This window comes from Rhinolophus sinicus, linkage group LG01 (genome assembly GCF_036562045.2).
Source record: "Rhinolophus sinicus isolate RSC01 linkage group LG01, ASM3656204v1, whole genome shotgun sequence".
Taxonomy (NCBI): domain Eukaryota; kingdom Metazoa; phylum Chordata; class Mammalia; order Chiroptera; family Rhinolophidae; genus Rhinolophus; species Rhinolophus sinicus.
Genome location: NC_133751.1, coordinates 69,302,924 through 69,329,626, shown reverse-complemented (window position 1 = coordinate 69,329,626; position 26,703 = coordinate 69,302,924). Strand labels below are relative to the sequence as shown.

Below are 26,703 nucleotides of genomic sequence, written 5' to 3'. Positions count from 1 at the left end.
ACGTGACGCGAGAATGGGGGCGCTAGGGTGGGATCAGGCCGCTTCTCCCCGCCCTCCGGAAGCGTAACACTGAGTGCGCATGCGCAATGGGTGCCAGGTCCGCTGTTTCTCAGTCGGGTCCTTATTGTGCTTTTTGTTTCGGAATAGGAGGCTCACGGGCAAAGGCTGTTTCGCCCATCTTTTCCTCCCATAGCTTCCCCGCCTATGAACCCTAAAAGCTGCTGCTGCTGCGGAACTAGACAGTTCCTGATTTAGCTCTAGGATGTACGCTCTTCCACTAGAAGCCCTTCGGAGGGACTAAGGTAACCGCGCCCCACGGGCTAAATTGCGCGTGCGTATGAGGGGTGGGCGCGCCTGAGAGCCGTATTGCGCATGTGTGACAAAAAGGCTTTCCCTGGCGATAAAAGGGGAACCTGCACTCCTAGTGGAGAGGTGTCTGTTTAGTCTCTCTACATTGCGCCCAATATCGTTGTCGGTGTTAGCGTTTCAAGCCTCTCGCCAATCCCCGAAGCCCTGTGCGTTCTCCCTATACTGGGAAGTTTTGGGCAAGTTACTTACCCGGCCTAGAGTTTAGTGTCCTCCTCAGTATCAAAAGGGTCTTAGAGTCATTGATTTGTAAGTTCTCTTCTAACACTAGTTCAGTATAAATTAATAGTGTAATGAAATCTTTCCAAGCAAGCGTTTTTCCCCTCCTTATAGGGAAGAGCTTGGACTGAGGAGAGAAAAACCTGAAATTCTCTTCTTCTAGAGCAAAGTTGCTAATAGGAATGAAAATTAAAGAATTGCTTTTCTGAAGAATTCTGTCCCAAAGTGTCACTCACTTGCTACCTCTGGCGGCACTTCCAATCTGGCCCTTGCCTTTTCTGTCTCTACAGTTCCCCCTCCTATCAAATTTTGACTCTTTGATTTCCTTTCTTGGTAGTTTCTCTTGTACTCCTCAACTTTCTTGGTTTTGGTAATAGCCAAAACCAGGCATCTAAAAAAATACTGTTCTTCACTAATCAGTGGTAGTTGCATTAGGCTTAATCTGCCAGCAGGGTTGCTCATGAACTTATTCTTCTCTTTAAGGCAATTAGAAAACAGTGGAATGGAAAGCAAGTGCTGTGGTCATCCCAGGTTATGCTCCTTGTCAACAATGTATGCATTCTTGCTAGGGGCCATATTCATTGCCTTAAGCTCAAGTCGCATCCTATTGGTAAAGTACTCAACCAATGAAGGTAAGTTAAGACTTGAAGTATGTATGGAACACTTCCGTTTAATCACACATTATCTCTCCTGTCTTTGGTTTCCTTGTGTATGATATAGGATAATACCCTTTCAAGTATTCTGTTTCATGTGAATGATAAAGAATGTTTAAATTTGATTCTTTAACTTTTCATTCCTTAGCAAGAAACATTTTTGATGCCGCATGAAATTTGGGTCAGTCAAGTATAGGACTCAACTCTTTACAGAACAGGTCAAAACATCTAACTATTGCTTTAATCAACAGGTATTTCTGGGCCTGTAGCAATATGTATAATTATAACTTATTTTGAAACATGCAGGAGGATATATTTGGCATTTGTGATGAAGTAGTATCTTAATTACTGTATCAATGGGACACTACAGATTATTAGATTTGAGAAATATGTGCTCAAGAAATCTACTATTTTTTAATGTAAGAATTTGTATATAAATAAATTCCACAAAACTGTATTGAGAACCTTTCCCTAGTTATTAAAGACACGTAAAATTATGACATCATGACCATTAATGATCTGCTTGGGAAGTCAGATGTGTATATAAGTCTCTATTTCAGTTAACATTTATCTGCCAGGCACTAGGCTAAGCATTAGCAGGATAAAAAGTGCATAAGACATAGACCTTGTTCTCAAGAACTCAGTTTATTGGAAGAGACATACATATAAATGCAATATAACAAATGGAGTTCTATACCAAAGTTGCAGAGATAGTTTAGGATAGAAAGTGGTATATTCTCTCTGGGAGAGGATGATGTGTTACCTAAAGAGATAAGGTAACACTTCCCCGGTAAGATGACAGGTGATCCACAAGAATATAGGTGGTCAGGGGTATTCAAAACAGTGTAATGGCCTGTAAAAATGAAGAGATTCATAAAAAAGCAGGATGGCTTGTGAGAACATGTAGTTCAGAATTACTGAGCACATAAGGACTGAGAGGCGAGGGGGAAGGAATGCTTGGCCAGAGAGAGAAATAATGGTCAAGCAGTTAAGGACTACATATGACTTGCTAAGAATCTGGGACTTTATTCTGTAGGCCGCAGAGTCTGGAGGGAGGATTAGGAATACTTGAAGGATTATAAACAGGAGGGTAAAATGAGAAAGACTATTAATGGTAGATGGATGGAGGATGGACTAAAGGGGACAAGACTGGAAGCAGGGTAGCCAGTTAGGGGGTTATTGCAAATTCAAGCCTCAGATGAGGAAGACAAACCACGGCTTTGGAAGTACTGTATTTTGCTGTGTATAATGTGCACTTTTTGGTCCAAATTTGTGAGGGAAAAATAAGGATGCTCATTATACATGAGTAGTACTAATTCTGTATCTATGTAAATGTTTTTCATTCTTTTATTTGTGCTTATGAGTGAAAAGTGTAACTAGAAATCAATAACAATATCCGTATGCAAAATAATACCCTGGAAAACGATAATCAGTTTGTTGAACTGGTGGCAAACTTGCAATGATGAAGAGTTCTTGGCCTTCTATGATGCGTAAATGTCATAAATTTGTTACTGGTACGTAAAATTTCTTGTACGTTGTATCTGTTCTTGTGTTTTGTAATTGTTCCATAAAATTTCTTGTACCATATGTTAAAAAATAAATGCTAAAATTCCTTTATAATACAAAAAAACAAGTACCTAAATGTAAACAAACAAAAATTTGAATTAAAAAATCAAAACAAGATTTTTTTCCTTTAAAGTTTGGGCCAAAAATGTGGATGCACATTGTACATGGGAGCACATTACATATGGCAAAATACAGTAGGAACAGAAAAGAAGATAAATTCAAGAAATATTCTAAACTTAGAAAAGAGAGGACTTGGAGAATATATTGAATATGGAGGTTAAAGGAGATGAACTACTGGATAGCTCAAAGTTTTCTGGTTTGGAGTACTGAGTGGATGGATCAATGATGTTCTCAGCCGAGATGGAGAGTATTAGGAGGAAGAATAGGTTGGACAGAGTTCAGAGAGATTACAGAGTTTTAGCTCTGCACCTTCCATGAGGCCAGAAGCTGTGTACGTGTTCACTGCAATATTCTACAGTGTCTAGCACATCATACATGTGAAGGAAATGCCAATTAAATAAATAAATAGGAGGTAGTTACTTACGTGCGTGTATTTAGTGAGTATTAAATGTTCCAGAGTACAGATCTGGAGACATTAGTAACAAATTGACATTTAAAGCCCTAGGAGAAGAGGGCTCATTCAGGGTAAGCAGAATGAGGCAATAGAGTCAAGGACAGAACTCCGAGAAACACCAACATTTAACAGGCATGATGACACTCAGAAGGATGTTAAGAAGGAATTGTTAGCGATAACTAAATGCACATGACTCACAGAAGGGAAAGAACAGTTTGAAGACTGAGAGGGAAGAGCAATATCATATTAAGGATTAAAACATGCCCTTTGGGATTAGTAATTAGAAGACAAAAGGTAATCTCAGAGAGGAGGTAGTTTGAGTACAGTGCTGGGATCAGAAACAAGATTGTTTGGGGACAAGACCTGAATGGAAAGTGGGCAACATGGAAATAATGGATGTTGACACTGTTTTAGGCAGAGAAAGAGCAAGTATTGTCATTGGAGGGTTAGGGTCTTATATGGTATTTTGTTTTACGGATGGTAGAGTTTTGAGCATATGTATAGGCCAAGGGGAGGAAGCCAGTTAATAGAAAGATAAAGGATCTACTGAAGCCAGAGGAATTACTTATTAGAGCAAAGTCCCTGAAGAAAAGGGAAGATTTTAAAGGGGAGAATGGGTGAATAGTGGGGTCATGGCCCCTTTGGGACTAAAGGGAAACCAATAAGGATGGATGTAATATAGATAAGGTACGTGAGTATGGACAGAAGGTGAGTGGAATGAGGTTCCACATGATGCTGAGACCCAGTTTGCGATTAACCATGAGAAAAATACAAGACAAAATAAAAGCAAGAGCAGTGACAAGAGTTTGAGAATTATGATTCAAGCTTCCATCCCCACCCCATTCTTGTGTGCGCCTGTTCATTCTTGTGTATCATGATAGATAGAGATCAATGCAAAGTATTGTTGGAGAGTAGAGTGGATTTCAGTCTAGCTTTGAGCTCAGAAAGAGTGGAGGAGATCTTTTAACTGGTCTTTGAATGATGGAAAAGTTTAATAGACAACCAAATGCAGGTTAACATTTGTTGAAGACCTACTGAGAGCAGAACATGGTTAACTGCCAGATACACAAAGATGACTAACGTGGTCCCTTTCTCATAAGGAGTTTACATTCTAATGGTAAGACACACATACAAAATAACTATAATACAATGTGGCAAATTCTGTTATAGAAGTTTATAGGTGGTGCTACGGGATCAGAGATGAATAAAGAACTATACTTCCGTTGAGAAGGTAAGGGGAAACCACAGAAAAGAGGAAGAAAGGGTGCTTTGGGGAGAAAGAAGGTGTTTTTCCTCTGTACTTGACCAGTTTGGATTTCTAATATCATGACTAAGGGGAATAAACAGATGTTTTCAAAAGGGGAAATGCGTTCCTCAAAATAGGACCTAATAAAGTTTATGTTTGTGCTTGGCAAAATTAATAGAGCAAGTGGTTTGTAAGTATGTTTCAAAAGTCAACGGTAACAGCTAAAACCAAGGCATACTAACCAAACCTCATTTCCTAATTAGATTGACTTTTAAGTTAGGACATAGCTTCCCAACTCATCAGTGGGTTTTTGGATGTGTCAGAGAATTTTCTCTTAGCCCTAGAGGTAGCCAGAGCCCTGGACCAGTTGCCTCTTGCCTCAAATAGCTTCCTTCTTTTAGCCCAATGTACCATTTGTACCAGAGTGCCAAACAAATATTGTTATCTCTGTGTGCCATGATATGAAACAGATATTAGGAAAACTCTTGAGTTAAAGGAATATCACAGAGTGTACCTTGATTTTAGTGAGGCTAACAAGTCACGCTGGAGGATCTGAGCTGGGCAATAATTCAGCTAGGTAAATTATAGCTGTTTGACGGGTCAGGCCCTGAGTCTTAATTAATGGTCAATTTAGAAGGCAGTCTCTAATGTCATACCACAAAGCTTTCATTGCCCATAGCCCTAGCCAGCCTAACATATTTATTAGCAACTTAGATGAAAACGTGAGAGGCATATTTATGAAGTTCAAGAATAATAAAATGCTAAATGAGGTATGGATAGATAATACATTAGGTGAAATGATTAAAAAATCCAAAGAGCAAACCCACTGGGTGAAGTTTAATACAGCCAGTATTAAAATCCAGCTTTTAAGTCTAAAAACAACTCTAACTTATAAACTGTATATAAGCATTATGTGGAACAAACTTGATAATTAGGAAACATTTCTCTTACTTTTCAGAGAATAAATATGATTATCTTCCTACTACTGTGAACGTGTGCTCAGAACTGGTGAAGCTAGTTTTCTGTATGCTTGTGTCATTCTGGGTTATAAAGAAAGGTGAGTCTTGAAATAAAATTATATACTTGTTAAAAATTACAGAATCAAAAAATTTGAGAACTGGCAGGAACGTTTTATATCATTTAGTCTAGCCCACTTATTTTGTATCTGAGGATGCCAAATACAAACATAAGTATGACTATCCATGTTTTGCAGGTGGAGAAACAGCTCAAAGAGAAAGTTATGCAATGCCGGGTGGGAGGGGGCAGAGCGAGGACTCCAAGCCACGTTTCCTAGTTTCCTATCCATTGCCTTACTTCGTGGCTTGCTCCTGTGATGGGTCACCCAGCGAGTTAGTTTTAATTCAAATACAGGATTTAAAAAATTACTCCTGCCTAATTTACTCTGTAGCTGTTGCAAAGCAGTCCCCGTTTCTTTCAGGGGAGGCCGCACAGTGTGTTGGAGTCAGAGAGACTGTATTCTGGGGCAGATTTTTTTTAGCTTTCCTGAGCTCCAGTTTCATCAGCTATCAAATGAGGATACTAATCATTCCTCAGATCTAAAGTGTCTGGCCTTTTGTGGCCCTTAATATGTATTAATTCTCCATGTTAGTTTCCTAATTATTGAGCCTTAGCTCTCTCTGCTACTTTGATCTGCCTTCCCACATGAGATAAACATAGAATTTAGAGTATTAAAGCCCTTTCCCAAGAAGATGTCTTTTCATACTGTAGGGTTTCAATGTGTGCAAAGTTGCCAGTTAGTGGACTACATTTCTTAATCTCATGACATTCATGTGTTGTTCACAGGGCTTAAGCTTAAATTGTTTTCTCTCTTTTCATTTTATTTTATGTTCTCTCCTTTATAGTACCTTCTTAAGTTTTTGGAACTCAGGAAATGAAACAGTAACTCATACTAGGATTAAAGTTAATTTTATCTACTCCCCTATATATAAATTTTTACCTGGCATTTCCCTTTCCTGATCCCTCCTTCTCCCAGGGAAAAATATCCCCGTATGGACACTTGATTTTTTTCCTACTTATTTTAATTTGTTGATCTTTCTCTTGGCTTTATGCTGTCAGAATACTAAGGGAAACCATAAGTGTATCCTGAGTTGCCTTAAGTGATACTTCTATCTCAAGTTAACAGAAATTAGGAGAATCAGTAATCCTAAAGTGTTGCTGGTTGTCAGTGATTAGGCACAGTGGTGGGCCGAAGAAAGACAATAATGAAATCCTGTATCTTCATTGATTTCTTAAGGCTAATGGTCACTTATGAAAGAAAGTTCGTAAAGCCTCTTTTAAAGAATTGTGTCAGGAATAAAATACAATTTGCTGTCTCTAAAAATGTGGGCATTCTCATCAAGCTCATTTATTCATTGCTGTATTTCTTTCTTTAGAAGACCATCAAAGTAGAAACTTGAAATGTGCTTCCTGGAGGGAATTCTCTAATTTCATGAAGTGGTCCATTCCAGCCTTTCTTTATTTCCTGGATAATTTGATTGTCTTCTACGTCCTTTCCTATCTTCAGCCTGTAAGTAATTATGACAAAGAAAATAGCATTGGGAAACTCAAAGAAATGAATTTCAGAGCTCATTTTATTTTAAATCATTTTCCTTGGCACTGTTCATTTCTCCTTGCCTTCACTGGCCTTCCTGAGGTTTAACCAGATTCATCTCAGTACTGACTTACCAATGTGCTTGCCAGATTCTCTCACTGTTAAAGATTGCTGTGTGAATTAAACTATGCTGACTGTTCTGTGGGAGTTGCTTCCTGGCCAGCGAATCTGGAGCCATCTCTGTTTGTATAACCTTAATCTGCCTGTTTTCTGAGCCATCTTAAAGTCACCAGCCTCTAATATTAATCTCAACATCCAGGACCGCCAAGCAGACTTAACTCAGAAAGTTATACACTCAGTGTACCACTCTTTCTTACACCTGCTTTAATGTAGTTTATATGGATTCTATTTGTATGATTTTCTTTATCTGTTAGTTCAATCATTTTAACTAACAAGCACTTTTAAGAGTAGAGATTGTATCCTTCCACCTCTAAATGCTACCTATAGCTGATAATACTAGGAATATATCTCATCTCTCCTGGCACCCTCCATGCCAGTGTTAGAGAGCCATTAGCAATCAGAATTAAAATTTCATCTTCCGCTCTTACCTATTACTTACTTTGGGTCACGTGTATATTTTCCTCTAATAATTTATAAAATGAAAATTTCTATTGCCATTGTTGCCAAAATGCATTTTAAGTTTTTTTTTTAAAGAATTCAGGCATTTTGATTATAAATAGGATTTTTATTTCCCCTAGTTTTCTTAACTATAGCCAAATCAGTTTGCAAGTGAGACAAAAAGGAGGGATCAGTAGAGCACTGCAGTAGGACACAGGAGTTTGATTCTTTTGCACGATTTAGATGCTATGTAACTACAAGCCCCAACTGCTCTAAGAGTCAGTTGCCCATCTGTGAAATAGAATGATGTTAGCATACCAGCTCAAAGGCAGGATCCTGGACCAGGGGATCACCCGAAGTTCTTTTCAGCTCTGTGATTGATGTTATTAGTAAGTGTTTGTTCCATCTAAAATGTGTCCCCTTCTAAATTCTTGCTTCCACTTTGCTTTTTAGATCTGACAGTTCCTATACCCAGTGACATAATTATGCACCTTCGATACGTACATATTTGTTGTGTTTTATTTGTATCGAAAGGAGTAGCTCTAAATTTATATCCCTTTCCTACATCCCCAGTGCCAAAGCAAGATTGCAACTTCCCGTTTTTCTTCTAACTTATTGCTTTGCTTTTCCTTCCTGATTGTGTACAACCACAGATATTACAAAATAAATCACATGGCATATTCTATGTGCTGTGCCTGAGTCCAGTGGGAAAAAATTAAATAGATATGCATGGAAGTTTGGGGGCAAAGAGCTCTGGTGTTTTGTTTATTCTGTACCAGTGCATGGAAAGAGTTTTCAGAAGTCATCAGGCCAGCCAGGCTGCTTGGTTAAATGCAATTGCACTGCCATTATTACCACTCTTACCAGCCACTTACTTTCCTCTTGTCCTCTTACTCTTTTCCTAACTAGTGGTTCACAAGCATTCATCTACAGAGAAAGATACTGAGAAAACCTTAAACCAGTGGTTCCCATAAAATTCAATACAAAAACAACATCATATTCTTGGAATTTTTGCTAACTACTATTGAACTTACTCTTATTTCTTTAATTCTGCCACGTATTAGCCATGTGTGCTGGTTATATAAGACTGTTGATACTCTGGGGTTTAATCATCTTGAAGTGACAGCAAGGAGGAACGCAGGGTGAACTGAATCAATAGAATTTGTTTTTAAAACTTATTAAAATTGTCAGATTCAATCATGGAGAGCAATAATGAAATTTCATGCTTTCTAGGCCAAAATGTATAAATGTTCAGATTAATACTTTTGATATGTGAAATATGACTGAATTCACAAAAACAAATGTCTATAAAATCTGGCTAACATTTCTAAGTGTTTAGAACAATGTGAATAATAAATCTAAAGGACTGTCAATTATGACCTTGGTAGTGAATTACTGGTGTTGAGTCCCTACAGTTCAACCAGGAAAATTGTTTCAATTCCAACAACAGCAAGGATGCTTAAAAACCTGTATCTCAATTCTCTTAATGTATAAATGGGCCTAACAGAACCTGCCTTCTCTCTACTCATGGAAACAGTATTAGAAGCCTATGAAGTACTTTGAGAGCTTAAAAAAGTATGCTTTGTAAGCATGGTAACTGTTATTTCAGACCTAAACTTTTAGAGTTTATAAGAGTATTTTCCAAATCTGCACATACAGATTATTTACACAGGCATTGCTGAATTTCAACAGATTTTGAAAGCTGTACAATAATTTGATCATATCTGCATAAATTTAACAAGCAATAAAAATGGAATTTAATATGCTAGTGAAATAGCTGCCCTAATAACACCTCTGGTTTTTGACCAAAAAGCTTTTTCTGTCAGGTGAACCACCAAGCTGAGAGATTTCTGAGGTCAGTACTTTATTTGGATTGTAACTGTATCTTCTCTTTCTTTCTAGGCCATGGCTGTTATCTTCTCAAATTTTAGCATTATAACAACAGCTCTTCTATTCAGGATGGTGCTGAAGTAAGTAACTTGTTGTGAAAGCATATATCGTACTTTAAAACGGCACAGCCTTGTTTCAGATGATATACCCAGAGCACTGAACCCTCCAAATCCCAAGGCCGGGATTTTATTCCTAATTGGCTTTGTGTATTGCAAGTTGCTTACCCCATCAGGAAAGCAGCTCCACTGCTAGCCTATCTAAATCCTCTGTGATTCCATGCTTCAAATGTTTTTTCTTATCATCTGAAAAAAAGATAATTGACTGGGTTATAAGTATTTTAATTTTTAGGGCCAGATTTTCAACAAAGAATTCATGAGCTGGTTTTTTTCTCACAGAATTTCTATACACCAAGAGGGAACCAAGAAGTTCCTAAAATGAATACACATTTGTTATTTGGAGTTTGGAGATGATAAAGAGTGGCAAATTCTTTATTAAACTACTTGGGATGAGTACGATTTAAGCTCTAACTGGCAGAGGATTTGCGTGAAGAGCAGATCAAAATTACAATTGATAAAAAAATGATAGATTTTTAAACTTTTTAAAATGCTATCACCAGTCGTTCTTATCTCCAGGAAGGCCTGTAAATAAAATAAACATTTGTAAGTAAATAGGCTGTGCTGCTCTGCAAAGGCCAGAATATCCTAAGGCGATACATGATCTGGGCTCTTAACTCCAGTACAGTTTGTTACTTAATGATTGATGATGATGGTGGTGATTCGAATAAAATGAACTTCCTGTTATATTTCTTATTATTTTTTAACTTTACATTCATGTTCTCTTTTTAATTTCTTGTTTCTCAATGTGCTGTGTCATACCGTGTTCTTTAATAATTTATGTGTACAGGACGATGAATGACTTGGTACTCAGTAACTATTTGTTGAATCCATGATGCCTTCAGTACATAAATTAAATGGAGTTCTTGAAAGATTTTCTTTTACACTGAGGAAACATTCAATTTAATGGTTGATGTAAGAGATGGGAAAAAATGTTATATCAGTTTAAAGGTTACAGTACACTGAAATTTGCTTTTGAATCATGTTTTTCATTTTATTTATGAATTGTGAAAATAATTCAGCTAGCAAGTTAAAGAATGCTATTCCAAAAACATCTTGAAGTCTAAAATCAACATGAAAGTCACTTACTTGGCAGTATGAAAAGTTGGCTTCTTAGAAAATATATATAAGCAATAATATTTTTATATTGATTCCTATGGTAAAGTTGGAAATGCACTACCATAAAGGAAAAAGGTTGGCACTGACACATAATAAAAGGGTCACCATTTTGATAAGGGAGCAAAGGTCTCAAAAACATGTTTTTTGTAAGTGAAAATTTTTTTTCTGAGAAATGGCAATGTGTGAGTACACATGGTATTATACTTGTTATTACATAATGCATTATCTATTATATATTATGTCATTATTATGTCAAAATTACATCAATTTACAAACGGAATTTACCCGAGTGAAGATATAAAGTATGTATTGCCTGACTGGAAATTGGCCAGTAATTTGACTCAAGAGCATGAGCCGTGGCTCACAGGCCTAGATGGAGGGGCATTTGGAAGAGTCCTCCCTACCTGGGGCTCATTCAGCTGTTCTGTAGGAAAGAGAGATTCTCGGCCAGGCAATGACGAGAAAACACTAAGGGCCAAGAGTTGCACTGATGGCCTTTCTGCCTTGTTTTGACTTAATCCCACATTGACCTGTGAGGCACATGCAGTTATTGTCCCATTCGTCAATAGATTTGCCCCGTGCTGAGTCTTCTGCTTGGAGCCCAGTACCACTGAGCATTTTGCAGCAGTTGGGTGGCTCCTTTTGACTACATAGGACGAGTGTCTGCAGTGGACAAAGCTGGGGGCAGAGGGACTGACTTGACATGATCGGCCCCTTTTCCAGCAGAGCGCCCCACCACCTGGGGCAAAGGTGACCCTGTTAAATTTTTAAGCATTTAACAATTTGTATTAAGAAAGTTAATTCTTTGTGTAACCAAATCTAAAACTATATTGTAAACATTTGCTTTTAATACTATTAATTATAATATTGTATTATTACTGGTTTTAATAATTAACATTGTTATGAACTAAAGTTCAAAATAATTTTCACGTTTACCTCTTAATATTCAGAGCAATAATGTTGATTCTTAGACATATGTTTGTTTTGTGGTTAATATCTCCTTTTTGACTCCTTGGAAGTTATTTATATTAAAGGAACAGTAAAACTACTCCATTTTTATTATTTCCACAAGCACTGACGTATCTCCCAGAGTGGAGCTTAATTCCACTGATTCACAAATCAGCACTGAAGCTAGTCTAAATAGTAGAGCTAAAATATGATAAATCTAATGCTGTCTTTTATAAAAATGCCTTTTAAGTATTATCTATTAATACATTTTCAAATCAACTATGTTCTGTTTATCTTTTTGTTGGTGGTGGTGTATGTTGTCTGTTTTTCCCTATTTAATCCACTTTTTATGAGTCTTTCACACTCGGCAATAAAATTTTGACCTAAGAGTAGCAGCTTGAGTTTTATCACATATTCTTAATTTATTTGCCATAAATAACTCATTTTTCATTTGCAATATTATAGCTCTTGTCTTATACTTGACTCTAGCAGAGCCATCAAATATCCTTCCCATATAGGTAAAGAATATAAAGGTACACAGGTAGGAAAAAATAAGTGCAGAGACTAATGCAAGAATTACTAGGAGGAATTTGAAAGTGGGAAAAGGAAAAATATCACCGTCCAAATGTCTTATTGTCTTTTCCAGACAAATCCCATGTGAATATATAGATTTGTCCTTTGAAGTATTGACACTGGTTCCTTTGAAGTATTGACACTGGTTCCAAGTGGAAACTGGTGGCAGGTGTTATGCCTCAAAGTCTGTTGGTTTGCTCTTAAAGCTTTGCAAAGTTGTGTGATCTTGTTTGCTTCAGTTTTAGGAAAAAATATTAACCTGAACATTGAGGTTTGGGGGTAAAAGATAAGTAAGACCAGCACTTATTTTCCTCTAAAGAATGTATATGATTCTCTGATTTCTTCAAAGCGAAACTGGGGGACAAAAATTAAAAAACACATTTGAAACATGATGGGTGTCTTGGAAATTATGGTAAACTTTCTAAATCAGCAGAAAAATGAGAAGTGCCACTAAGTAGTACAAGCATTTCTCCAAAATCATTCATTCATTTGATAAATCTTTTTATAATTTCTCATTATTAATCTGCTCCAATCATGCTCTATGTGCTACTAAGAAATGTGTTTTGTACCATTTCTTGAAAAGTTATGTAAGTCTTTCCATTTAATTATTTTCATGCTTTGCCTTGGTTTACTACCTCCAAATATGGTAGACATGCTCTTATCTGACACAATTTGGACCTAATTGTTGAGTTACTGGGAAAACTCAAAGTGGGAAATCATGAAAAAAAAAATACGTAAGATACATTTAACTTAAGATATGTAAATATCCATTCTTTTGATGAAAAGCTAAGGCCTTTCCTTTGAGTATGTGTAGGGTTTGCTGATTGGAGTTCTTTGGCGTCTTGCTTGCTTGAACCTACATTTGTTACACTTCATTTGTGATTTATGGTTTTCAGTTTCTTTAAAATAGAACAAGTCCTTAAAAATACTTTTAAAGTAGATTCTTCTAGATTTTTATTATTCATTCCCTAATTGTAAAATAAGTTCACCTATATACCTAATTAGAAGGCAGTTTTTTATCTTGTGAGTGATTTGCCTTTAACTAATTTTCCTAAAGCAGTCAATTTTCATAAAGACAGCAGTCCTTTTCTTTCACTCCTAATTTACATTTACATAATTGTTAAAATATATTATAATAATGAGGTCACCTGTCAAAAACACATTTAGGAACAGAGACTGAGCATACTGAGCATACACTTGGGAGCAGACGTCCTCGGGTACAGTAGCCTTCTAGCTGCAAGTGTTCAATTCTGAGCATCAATCTGAATGATTTAATGATACCAGTTAAGTGACTTTCTACCGTGGCATCCACTAAACTGAGTTCAAATCCTTCCACGCACAGTCAGTCATCATTTGTAAAAGCACAGATCCTCAGCTGACTTTACAGGGTAATTTATTAAGCTTTATTTTCTTTGCTGAAAATCTGTTTCCAGCCTAATCCTTAATCATATTTACCTTTCCAAGAACCTTACCTTGAATGAGTAATATTTGCAGTAGTTACTGTTTAATATTTGCAGTAGCTAGTTTAAGGCTTTGTTTCCTTAGATTCTTTTCCATGTCAGTATTAGTGGAAAATCTATGGCTGTCAGAATTCAAAACTTTTGAAGGAACTATAGATCATTGCCTCTCTTGTCTTGATATACAATAACTGGTTATATAATGATTTTTATAAAGTGGACACCCGTTTGTCATCTGTTTTCTGTTTCCGTTCAATATGCTTTCCACCTATACCAGCTGCACCTTCAGAAATGTGTGTGACTAATTCACAGTTTCCGGACTCATGGCATAGGGCTGTGCTATGCTAGCCCTGTCACTAAGTGCTAGATCTGGTTATTTGAGAGTATATACATGAGAAGACATGATAGTGTACACAGATGTCCTGCTATGTAGGCTGGTCTGTGTATTTAGCAGTTTTATAGCAAGAAGCTCTGTGGAAGCATTGGTGAAATCAGACACATCATACACACACACACACACACACACACACACACACACACACACCTTGGGAACTCCAAGTTATTATACTTAAGAGGTGCATTGTCCTGAAGGAAGACATACCAAACCATGGCTCAGATGCTTTTCTTGCTCTTTCATAAATATGTGACCTTGGGGAAGTCAGTTAGCCTCTCAAAACACTGTTTCCTCCCCTAGAACAGGAATTGCTTGACCCATAGTAGGTGCTCAATAAATGCTCCAAAATTCTTGTAACTTTGAGTTCTTACCTGTTTCTTTACAATTGTGCCTTCACTTATATTAATCTGTCCTCCCCCTCTGATGTCCCTCTATCCATCTGACTAATCTTCGAACTTGAAGGTGTTTCCACCCCAGAGGCCTTCCTGTCTCCCCCAGCCTGAGTCAGCTACTCCTCTTTCCTTAGTCAACACTGTACATTCTTCCTGCCTTCACATAGACTCTTGTCTCTGCCAGGATGTAGCACCAACTCACTTTTCACATGGCAAACTTCAGTTTATTTTTCATCTTTCAGTTTATGTCATTTCTTCTTTGAAGCAGTATCTGACTCTGTTTATAGATTCAAGTGTTCCGCAGGGTATCCCAATTATTCCATGTTATCACTTGTCACACATTATATTGTCATCGTTTAGTTTCATGGCTCTCTATTAATGTGTAAATACCATGAGGATGGAGATCAAGTCTTTATCTTCCCAGGGTGTTTGGCACAGTAGCTGCTTATTAAATGTCTGTTGAATTGAATGATTCCACAAAATGGAATGATAATAATGCTTGTCTTCTATATCTCACAAGTTTGTTTTTAGGCAAAATAATTAAATGAGGCATTGTTAGGACTGTGTAAAATGAAGCATTAAAATATTTTTCCCTTGCCTTATCAAACAGTAGTTTGATATAAAATGCTTTATGATTAGGTCATGGATCTGGGAGCTAGTTTCCTCTTTAAATAGTTTTTGGATCATGTTTGAAATTTGACAGAGCTTTGAGGAGTCTTCCTTGGGATGGAGGGAAGTCTGAGAATTCACCTATGTAAATATTTGGCATACACTGCAAGGATTCACAAATACTTGAGGTTTATTACATTCTGGCTCATGGAAACCAGGTTGAGAAACTCTACTATAGCTTTATAGTGAGATAAAAAGTTATTGTTCCACAGGCTAAAGATCAGCTATCAAGGTGGAAAGGAGGCTTAGTTAAACCTATAGACGAAAAGGAAACTTACAGTGAGGAGAAATGACCGAATGGCCTTAAGGGGGGCAGTTATAAAAGTGAAAAAAAGTATCAAGTTTAAGAAGCAAAGACACCAACAGGTTTCCTTTGAACCTGAATTATGGGGAATCCTAGCAAAAACGGCATGGTTTATTCAATCAAGTACTCAAGGGTCTGAGTTTTCAGTAGAAACAGTTGATAGGGGAGGGGGGAAAAAACCCAGTAGTAAAATCTTGTTTTTCATCTTTGAACAGGAGGCATCTAAACTGGATACAGTGGGCTTCCCTCCTGATTCTATTTTTGTCAATTGTGGCCCTCACTGCTGGGACCGAACCTTCACAGTATAATCTGGCAGGACATGGATTTCATCACGACGCCTTATTCAGTCCATCTAATTCCTGCCTTCTTTTCAGAAGTCAGTGCCCCAGAAAAGACAATTGCACAGCAAAGGAGTGGATTTTTTCTGACGCTAAATGGAACACTACAGCCAGGGTTTTCAGTCACATCCGTCTTGGCTTGGGCCATGTACTTATTATAGTCCAGTGTTTTACTTCTTCAATGGCCAATATCTATAATGAGAAGATACTGAAGGAAGGGAACCAGCTTACTGAAAGCATTTTCATACAGAACAGCAAACTCTATTTCTTTGGCGTTCTTTTTAATGGGCTGACTCTGGGCCTTCAGGGCAGTAACCGTGATCAGATTAAGAACTGTGGATTTTTTTATGGCCACAATGCGTTTTCAGTAGCCCTTATTTTTGTAACTGCATTGCAGGGCCTCTCGGTGGCTTTTATTCTGAAGTTCTTGGATAACATGTTCCACGTCTTAATGGCACAGGTCACCACGGTCATCATCACAGCGGTGTCTGTCCTGGTGTTTGACTTCAGGCCCTCCCGGGAGTTTTTCTTAGAAGCCCCATCAGTTCTTCTCTCCATATTTATTTATAATGCCAGCAAGCCGCAAGGTTTGGAATATGCACCCAGGCAAGACAGGATCCGAGATCTAAGTGGCCGTCTCTGGGAGCGCTCCAGTGGGGTAAGTGTGCGGGGATACTGATTTTTGCTTGTTCTTCCCCAATTCAAAGAATGGTTATACAAGAAAAGAAATAGATTACTGCTAATTTTTCAAAGGATGTATCAGATCTCTGTGACTTTTAAAAATTACTCAACAAACATTCATTGGACTCCTTATGTGTGCAAGCATTCATGATAATGCTGTCGGGGCTCCCGAAAAAGTATAAATCACAGTTTCAACGATGTGACGTGCTTGTTGTATCTGAACATTACAGAGTCACAGAACTGGAAGATGCCTCACAGGTGCTCTTGTCCAGGCTCCCTAGTTTTACAAGTGAAGAAACAGAGGCTAGATGGTCTCCAGATAGTAAGTGAAAGAACTGGTACTAAACCCATGAGGTTTGACTCCTAGTTCATTACTCTTTCTACTCCATCATAGTTGGGGAGTTAAGTCTCATTCATGAGAAAAGTTGATCTTCAACGTTAGTAAGCCTTATTAAATATAAGTATAAAGCCTCCTTCTTAAATTTTCCCTATAGTTATTCATAAACCGCAGTGTGCCAGATGGGCAGGCATTGTTTATCTCACTAAGGTGATGGTTTTCAAAAGGATCTCACAAGAAAAATATTTTATGGAAACAATATTTATGCAGTTATTCTGCATGAGTATTATTCTGCCAGTCGTTTATTGTTTCAGGAGGGTCTGTCAGTCATGTTATTAACAAATTAATAATGATCTTTTGGAGATTCATATAAGGAGTTAGATATTTGTTATAAATAAAAGATGCAATAGACTTCTCCATCTAGTTTTAAATTTATAATTTTCATGGACACACAAAATATGAAATATTCTACGCAATGGACATTTCATTCTTTGGGAAAATTAACCTGTTTCTTATTAGAGTTCATGGTGGAGCTTCCCTCGGTAATGCTTCTGAAGTGGTGACGCAACAGATTTTTAAGATGAAAAAATTAGAAGCTTGGGTCCCAAGTGCCCTGATCTCAGCCAGAGTACAGATTCAAAAGTCCTGTATTCTTTTCCAGTGGTGATAACACCCGTTGCCTTACTTTTTAGGGAAAAGAATATCAATTTAGGTAACAAGGCCTTCTAGTTCGTATTTCTCCACTTTTTAGTCATTTCCCTTCAAGACCAGCAGAGGGTGCTCCTTACTTTGCTCATGTTGTTAACTTTTAAATTTTTAAGTGCTGAGGGGCATTTTGGTTTTTCACATCATTAAATGTCTAAAATTAACTTTCCAGGAATATAAGTATTTATTTAATTTCATTTGACAGGATTTTATCTATAGTTTAATGAAATAAAGTCCATGGTTTGTTAGTAAGGTTTCTCCTTGGTAATCATTAAAAATGCTATGCATACATTTCTAGTTTTATTTTAATTAATAGTAATTTCATGTTTTCTTTTAGGATGGAGAAGAACTAGAAAGACTTACCAAACCCAAGAGTGCCATTGAGTCAGATGAAGATACTTTCTAATTGGTATCCAAATAGTTGGAAGGCTTCACAACCTTATTTTCACATTTTCAGCATGTGTAATATTTCTCTTTTCACTTTGATAAACCAAGAACATTTCCAAAGCATAATACTCTTTGCATATATCTACTCCCTAAACAGTTCTAGCGAAGGCTTAGTGTACCCAAAGGCTAAAAAGGTCTAAGGAACTCACACAGAAGTAATAGTATGGAGACTGCATTAATGGCCTGGTACTGGATAAGTCAACAAGATAAATTTACAGATTATTTTCCTTGTCGTCCAAGGTTCCAAAAACTTTGTAGTAATCATGTTAGCTGTACTCCATTAATATACAAAGACAGATCAGTTTGACAGATATTCATAATTATGTAGTTCTACTCTGCGTGCCAAAGTCTTCCCTTTTTTATCATTATAAATATCACCTAGGTTGTCCCTTGAATTTTGAGGCCCTGAAGATACATATTTTGCAATTAAAAAGCAACATGACTTTTCTAAAAAATTTGGTTGAAGGACCGTCCTATCTGGCTACAACATTGATTTGAAGTTAATGTAATCTCTGCTAAATGTTTTGCCGAACAAGCAATTTTTCAGAAACAAAATCTCAGAATTTTAATTTTTAGAAATTCATGAGGGGATTTGATTTTTAGTGATTATGTTTCAATGTTTTTCTACACAAATAAGCTTCAGTTTAGGTAAAAGTTGGTTCCCGATCACCACAGTTATCACTTGTATTTAAAATCACTTAAGCCATGGTGGGTTTTTTCTTGCCTCAGATTGACCTCATTACTCTTGGACTGTTATATTTTGGAGAACTAAGAAGAAGCCATTTCATTTTATTAGCTATTAAACAGAACTTAACGATAATTACATATCTTAAATCCTGTTCCTAAAAGTTGAGACACTGGCTTTAGAATCTTACCAGGTTGTCAGTAAGAGTAATGCCTGAGAGTTCCTTTTAAAAGGGTCACTTTGCAAACAAATGACTTTTACTGAAATATGAATAGTAGCACTTTAAAAAGAGGAAGACCAATAGTAAATAAAGCACTTTATAGTGATAATATTTCATACTTTTTAAGTGCATAGTGTTTGCATGCAGCCAATTGCCTCTGAGGTAGAGAAGTCAAATGATAGATTATTTAAAAATGAGAAAACAGAAGTGACTTGCCCAAAGTCATGTCGCTCGATAGTGACAGGGCAAGTGTTGGTGTTAGCTAATAGGTCCGTATGTTCACAGAGTTGTATACTAAATGTTAGCCTTAATGTGTGATTCTTGGGTAGTCGAGTCATCTCTTTCCTCTAATTTTCTATAGAGGAACATAAGATAATAATTGTTATATAATCCATCTGTGATGTGCAGAATAATATGACTGGCAAGAGTTGGTGGAAATTGATAAATAAAATAATGATTAAACCTGTATCTTGTGTCGCCGCTCTGTCCTGTGAGGTGGGATGCGGAGTACTTTTAATTTCAAAAAATGCAGGAGGCAGAACCCAAGCAACTTTTAAAAACTTTCTCTTTCAGTAGATCTTGACTTGGGAGAATAGCAAAACTGTTAACCTTATCACAGGCACTCCATCAGAGTTGTGAAGCAGGAAGGTTACATTATCATGGCAATTTTAAAGGTAAGGAAAATCAGGTATGGGAAGACCTCACTTTTAGGAAACAAAGCATACAAAATATATTTATCTTATGGAACAGATAAAATGATATTATTTGCAAAGTTATTGCCTACAGAATACATTAAATAACAGATTCCACTAATTCATGGAGCTTGATTTTCCTATTTATAATTACGTTTTTTCATCCTCCTTTTTGGAAAGCATTTGTTGCCCACAGTAAGGCTCGCTTGTGTTCACTTATCAGTTAATATGAGAGAGAGAGAGAGGACGTGAGTGCACTCTGGAGCTAAAATGGTAAGTTCTGATATGTGTGCACTGGAGTACTTTGTGGGCACGACTGTTTTGAAAGGGGAGTAACTAGAAGGCGGAGAGGTCTAGGAACCGTATTCTATCATCTGAGACGCTCTTGCAGTCAAGCGTACAACCTGGAGAGAATGACTGTCACGTGGAAAAAGCAGTACATCTTTCCTATTCTAAAGAACCAAACTCCAGTGAAAGTTAAAGGGTACTGGTTTCTTTTCTTATAAGAAAAATTCCTAACAAATGATACATTTCAACAGCAGAAAAGGCCTTCCTGAAGAGTAATAGAGAGTAATATAATAGTAAGTTCTCTATCACTGAATTTTTGAGGCAGAGATGATAGCATCACAATGTTTTAGAAGAGATATTTCTTCCTTGGTATAGAAGTTGGACTAAGTGATTTCTAAAGTCCTTTCCTATTTTTAGATTCTCTTCTAAGTAGTTATGACCTACAACTAACGTACTAAATCTGTTCCCTCCATAGTTTGTGAATAGCCTTTGGTTGGACCACAAGTATGGCCTACAGTGACATGGTTCCAGTTCTGTCACTGGTCCCAGAACCAAAATTCTGTCCAGCAATGTGCCTAAGCCTGAGGGAAAGCAGGATGTGGCTGTTGGTTAGACAGGGAGAGATGACTCAGGCCCAGGATCCCAAATCCTTGGTCAGCTGCATCCTGCTGCCATTGGTTTTCAAGATCCATGTGCAGAGGAGACACGCAGGGCGGAATTACATACTCTGTTTATGACTAAGGCTTTTCGCCTCTGACATCCCTTGCGAAGGCCCTGTTCCCTGCAGGCTGCAGGGCCCCTCTTTACTCCTGTGCAAGCCCAATAGGCTCAATGACTCACAGCCTACGTCCTCCTTGGCATCTTTCACTTTTACTTATGACCTGATTTTCCCCCACAAACTTAACCATTCTAGTGTGGGGAAGAAGAGGCACAGAAAGTCAAACTCAAAGGATTAAAGAGCTGTTTTCTAAAGCCTAGAGCAGACTTTCTGAAATTGAGTAATAGATAGCCTTCCTTGAAAAGAAAAAGAAAAAATTCTCACAGATCTATGTTGACCTTTTTTCTACTTTACAGTTATTTAAATACAAACATAATATGAAGTATAAACTTAATCTTTTTTAACTGAGAACCACAAATTTACAAATAAAATACAAGTAAAGCCATAAAACCAATAAATTTTCCATTCAAATATGAATTTAGTGAGGAGGTGATATTTTGCTCAGACTCAATAAATCCCAGAACTGACCTGCAGAATTTCTGTCCTCGCTTGTTTCAAGCCGCATTCTGTGTTTGCCAAGATAACAAACCTGCTGACATTGCTTGTAATGCACTTACCCTGCTGGGGTTTATCCACCCGTGTCACTAACAATCTCATGCAGGTGTGGTGTGGTTCAAGCTGCCCACTCCCATTGGCCTTGGTGCTCTGAAAGATTTTGAAAATGTCAGCTTTATTTGTTCCCTAAAGTTTTGAAAGAACTCACCAATAAAATTGCCTAGGCTTGGCACTTTTTTGAGGAGTACTTGTTATTTCCCCCTCACAACATTCTCTATTTCCTCTTCATCCTCTCGGTTCACTCTGGGTCATTTTGCTAAAAAATTAGCGATCCAGATTTTCAAATTTATTTGTACAGGAATTTATGAATCATTTTCGTAATCCTTTTAATCTTCTTTTAATATAGTTCTATATTTCTTCCTCATTTTAAATTTTTTGTATGAATGGTTTCTGTATTTTTAAAAAATATGTTAATGAGCAAATTCTAATGATGTATGTTTTGTTCATTTTTTGATCTTAACTACTTCAAATGCATTTATTTCTTGTCTTTTAATGACTATGTTTACAATTAGTAGAAAAATTCCTTGGAGTAAGTACACCTTAAGCTAATCCCAAATGACATTAAGATATAGCATTATCATTATCAATCTATTCTGTTTTGAGTCAAGGGTAGTGTGATCAAGGGTTTTATTCATAGTGTTCTTCATTTATAGTTTTCATACACTTGGTTAGAAAATGAAATCTGTACTGCTATTGTTATTTACATGTTTTTATTCTTAGGTGTAATTTGGCTCATCCTTTATGTAATAACTTTTTTGAGAAATTTGATGTTGCTTTGGTGTTTTGAACCAATCTGAACATTTCTTGTAATATTTGAGATTTATTCCACTTAAGTTTCCAGTTTGTTTTATTACTGGTAGTTACTTTTACATTTTTAAGAACAAACCTAGGACTTTATTTACAAATGTATCAACCTCAAAAATGAAAATATAGACGTTGACTCTTTCACTCAGAGATGAGGAACTAAGGATGTCGTGTTTCCTACCAACTCACAGTTGTTCTTAATAAGCTCTGAGAATTTCATCCTGTTCTGCTGTACTGTATTTCACCTCTTCTAAGACTCACATGTTTTCATGTTACCGGCTCTGAGACTGGGGTGTTTTAAGCAATGACATGTTATAATAGCTGCGCTGCCTCATGGCCGTAATAATGAAGCTGTCTTGGCTTGCACATGCAGGCATTTGGTTTAACTGGGTAACTACAGCTTCCCGACACTTCAGTCAACAAACCACTTCAGGACCATTTGAGAAGAGGATAAGAGTCCTGGTTGCTGCCTAGAAATCTTTCGTTGATACCTCCTGGTAAGATCAAGAACCTGGCAGCATCAAATTTTACAGAATGATTGTCAGTAGCTTGGAAGAAACCCATGGCAACAGCCGAGAAACTCTCTTAAGAAATGCTGCACCATCATCAGTTCTCTCAATGGCACAGAGAACTGTCCTGTGTGGGAAACCTCAGGCATTGCACCCTACGTCAAAAAGTGATTCCAAAGATTCTGGGTCGAAATGGGGGGATGTTTTAGAAATAGCTTAATTAATTTATTTAACTTATAGTTTCCCTTTTTATGTAATCAGGAAATGCTCCCTGATATATAAAAAGTCTTTAAGACCTCTTTAAACAACTACAAATTCTAATTGATAAAAAAAAGTGATATGTTTAATTGACAGTGCTTTCGTAGTGAAACAAAATGGGGAAATTTAGGAGTTCATTTTTAAAGGTTTGTTTATAATGCACCTTTTCTTTCAAGAATTAATAGTTTGCCTTTTGATTTGTCATCCCAATATTCACAGCTAATTAAAATGAACTTGTGACATAACTTCCTCATTCGTAACTTTTTAATGCTAATTCATCTCTCAGCTGGGATCTGTCTTAAAATAGATTTTTCTCTTCTGAAGGGGTTTTTGGCTGATACACTTTTGAGGTTTTGCATATGTTTTTAGCATCTAATAACTACTAACTGTCAGTTTTTTTCTAGTCATATTGCTCAAAGAGGTTCTACATTTTTTATTACTTTCTATAGCCATTTAATATAAATGACACCACGTCTGGAAACTGATTCTCAAGTCATCCCTTTTTCTCATCAGAAATCTCTTTTTTATCATTTAGTGTTGCCAAGCAGTTAAACGTTTCCCTGCTATATTATATATGTATGTATGTATCTGTATGTATGTGTAAGCTGTTTTTTAAGCTTAGGTGCATAAATGCTTTTTGCATGGGTTCTTTCTTTTAAGATTTCTATGTACTCATATTTAAACAAAGTTTAACATTCCATTTGGGCCCAATATTTGCCATGAAGTGCTGTAGGTAGACTATCCCTTACCTAGTTGCTTTTTACTTGGACCCTAAATGCCACTATTGAAGTTCTACTAAAGGCTGGAAGCTGCTTCAAAGAGGTAGAAGGGAAGCAGGGACTATAGGAAATTGAAATGAGGGAATTTTCTAGATGTGTACTTTTCCTCCATATTGGTTGAAATTCCTGCTTTGAGGGCCAGTTCCATAAAGATAGGATGATATGTCTCCTGTTTCTGAGGAGGGAGTATCACTTGAGTTTTAGTTCCTCTGTTTTACACTGAGTTCCCTGCTTTGGTAAGAAGTCTGGTTCAGTGAAGTGTCTTGAGAGTAGCCCACAAGCTTTTTCTACAGCTGTGAAATTGGCTACCGGAATGTTTATATTGTATGCTATTACATATGCTATATTTTATATATCCTTAATATGTAAAATAGTTAAATATTTTGTAAATTTTTGTATGTAACATTTGCACACACCACCCTGCAAAGATTTCCTAAGTTCATATATTTTAAAAGATTCACCAGATTCCATAGAGCACACTCACATAAGACTTTAAGACTTTTACTTAAAGGTGAAGGATAGAGTGCAGCAAGAAAAGGAGAGTGCAGACACTGGGGGCCCAAGACGGATTCCGTGCCTGAGCTTCCCAGGGTCCTTATTTGTACACAAAGACTACGCTGTCTACACTCACTACAGCTTGAACTGCCAAGTTCTTTATGAAGAATCTTAAGTTTGGGAAAGCTCAAAGAAGAATTCCCCAGAATAGTTATGCCCCTATGGTCATGTAATCAACCAGGCTTACCTAATCTATTAGGCCAATTGGGAACCATCATTAAAAAAAACAAAAAAAAAAACTGACCCTGGAGATCCCCAGAATAGTGTCAGACTTTTAAGTGGCACAGCATAAATCCCACTGCCTTTATCTTGGCCAAGAGTCTAAAACTAGACATCCCCATATCCCCAGAGATAAAGACAGCTTTTCAGTCTAGTTGTAAAATAACTCTGTCCCCTCTTTATATATACCCTTATCTCTAAACCTCCTTCCTTCAATTAGGAAGCTGGGTGGGGTAAAATGGGGGATAAAAAGACGGTATAGCCATGTCATCTCTCTTTGGCCTCTCAACCACCGCTGATCCTTGAATGGGCAATAGATTATAAGTTTCCTAATGACCAGTTTTCCCAAGTTGGGGTGGTGAATAGGCCCACATCACTCAAAGCTTATACTGTAAAATTAAGGATATTCCCTTGTTTCAATCTTGATAAAATTTTCTCCTATAAATTCATTACTTATTATTCATTTTGGTTTATTTCAGGGAGGGGGTGGTGTTTATGAATGAATAAATACTACTGCCACCATCTTCCCATGGACACCCAGACATCTTAAATCTGGGGGAGGTAAGAAGTTCCCAGGAGAAGTAGCGCCTGCACTGTGAGTATCCAAAAGCCATAGACCATGGTGACGATGGAGTCAATATGGAGCACTTGCTCAAGTCACATGGAGCCTGACGGGAAGAGCAATGTAAAAATTCTAGCCTCCAAAAGATTGAAGAGCTATCATCATTCATTTCTCCCTGGTCCCTTCCTCCCACCCCCACCCCCAATAAATACTCATTAATGATTTATGTGAACTATCTTAGAATTAACCGTGTAAGTGACTGTTCTTTACTAGTCTGTATAGGGAAACATCTTTTTCAGTTTTTATTCCTGGTTTCTAGCAGAATACATGAAAAAAAATAGTGTAAATACAATAAATATTTGAATCATCATATAACTTGTGTCTAACCTGCAAGTTAGTATCTTGGATTAAGAAATAAAATGTCCAGATAGTTCTTGGCACATATCAAGGCTTTCAGCTCTTCCTGATTCGGTCTTGCCAAATTTAGGCATGTTCCTGCCTCTGCCTACCCTGCTCTGATGTTGCTGTCTGATAAGTGTTCGTGACAAGAAGGAAGCCAAAGATGGAAAAGGGGACTGAAGGAGATACATGGAATGATGGTGAAGTGTGCAGAAGGAATTTACTTTTTCTCTAACGTGTTTGGGAAGGAAAGTGAGGCTTGCTTCCAGGGGTTGGCAATCTTCCAGAAATGGTTTGCCAAGCTGTTCTCTCCCCCCTTCAAGGATCTCTTTGCATTGTAGATATCCCTGGAAAGAGTGGCACCTTCAGCCTATCAGTTACACCTAATCAGTTGTAGCCATCTGTGAGCCAGAATGGACCATGAGGGAGGGGCCTGGGAAAGGGGAAAAGGCCAGGAGAAAGGAAAAGGGTGCTTATGGGGGAGGAGGAAAGCCAAAGAAAATTTTGCTCAGGGTCAGTTTTATCTATTTAAAATCACCCCATCCCTTCATCCAGCCTCCTTGGCACAGATATCAACCCAGCAATTGGAGGGTGGGGGACCATTCTTTTGCTTGCTGGAAAGAAAGTGCTAATATTTACAGCCCCTGTAGTCGGCCAGGGACTGCCCAGTTTGTCCAAGCGTCAGGATATCAGGTGACGCATGTGGTCACCAAATTAGGAAATTGTGTTGAAGAACAAGCATATGCCTTGTTGGACAGGTTCCTTAAACGTTCAGGATACTCACAGACTTTGCCAACCTGGAGGTCCTTGGAAGCTCCAGTCTGGCTGTGAGGAGGTGATGAAGGTTTCTGTGTGTTAGAGGTGAGGACCGCATTGGTCTCAGCTGTAGCAGTGCACTATGCTGGGAAGAATTTAATGAAGTTATTTAATACCTTTCACCACCCCATAAAAATCTGGAACTGAATTCTGAACTACGAAGTCTGGGTTCTCTGAGAATTTAACACCAATTCAATCACAGGAAACCTCTGAGCTTAGCATTCTACTCTCTAAAGGCCAAGAAAGATTCCTAAATGTTTCTGGGTTAGACAGGAAGTTAGATATCTCTAGTCTTACTCTCTCATTTGGAGATGAGACACTGAATCCCAGAGGCAAAGTGACTCATCTTGAGTCAGACAGCTAAGTACATGGCAGGGCAAGGAATAGCAGTTTTCTCAAGTCCAGTGGCCTTTTTAGGACACCC

General features: G+C 37.5%; 1 protein-coding gene and 1 long non-coding RNA gene across 5 annotated transcripts; one reads left to right on the top strand and one right to left on the bottom strand.

Annotated features, from left to right (window-relative positions):
• The first annotated feature begins 71 nt into the window (after nt 1–71).
• Nucleotides 72–19,531, top strand: SLC35A5 (solute carrier family 35 member A5). 3 transcript variants are annotated; one of them, XM_074331941.1, is made up of 7 exons: nt 72–302; nt 1,069–1,217; nt 5,583–5,681; nt 7,021–7,151; nt 9,696–9,763; nt 15,868–16,648; nt 18,051–19,531. In XM_074331941.1, the coding sequence occupies exons 2-7, from the start codon at nt 1,088–1,090 to the stop codon at nt 18,117–18,119; spliced, it is 1,278 nt and encodes a 425-aa protein (XP_074188042.1). In that variant the 5' UTR covers nt 72–302; nt 1,069–1,087; the 3' UTR covers nt 18,120–19,531. The 3 variants fall into 3 exon arrangements, with proteins under 3 accessions (XP_074188042.1, XP_019590391.1, XP_074188044.1); XM_019734832.2 differs by having other exon boundaries at nt 7,018–7,151; XM_074331943.1 differs by lacking the exon at nt 72–302 and adding an exon at nt 351–515 and having other exon boundaries at nt 7,018–7,151.
• Nucleotides 6,970–21,489, bottom strand: LOC141571542 (uncharacterized). 2 transcript variants are annotated; one of them, XR_012496345.1, is made up of 3 exons: nt 21,381–21,489; nt 9,908–9,985; nt 6,970–7,149 (listed from the first exon to the last, which is right to left on the bottom strand). It is a non-coding gene; the product is annotated as an uncharacterized LOC141571542 (long non-coding RNA). The 2 variants fall into 2 exon arrangements; XR_012496346.1 differs by having other exon boundaries at nt 21,292–21,429.
• Nucleotides 21,490–26,703: the final 5,214 nt, after the last annotated feature.

What these genes read in the sequence shown, in the direction of transcription:
- SLC35A5 (XM_019734832.2), top strand. Translation starts at nt 1,088, where the DNA reads ATGGAAAGCAAGTGCTGTGGTCATCCCAGGTTATGCTCCTTGTCAACA. An exon ending in AAAGTACTCAACCAATGAAG is followed by an intron (nt 1,218 to 5,582) that starts GTAAGTTAAGAC and finishes CTTACTTTTCAG; the next exon opens with AGAATAAATATGATTATCTT. An exon ending in TCCTTTCCTATCTTCAGCCT is followed by an intron (nt 7,152 to 9,695) that starts GTAAGTAATTAT and finishes CTTTCTTTCTAG; the next exon opens with GCCATGGCTGTTATCTTCTC.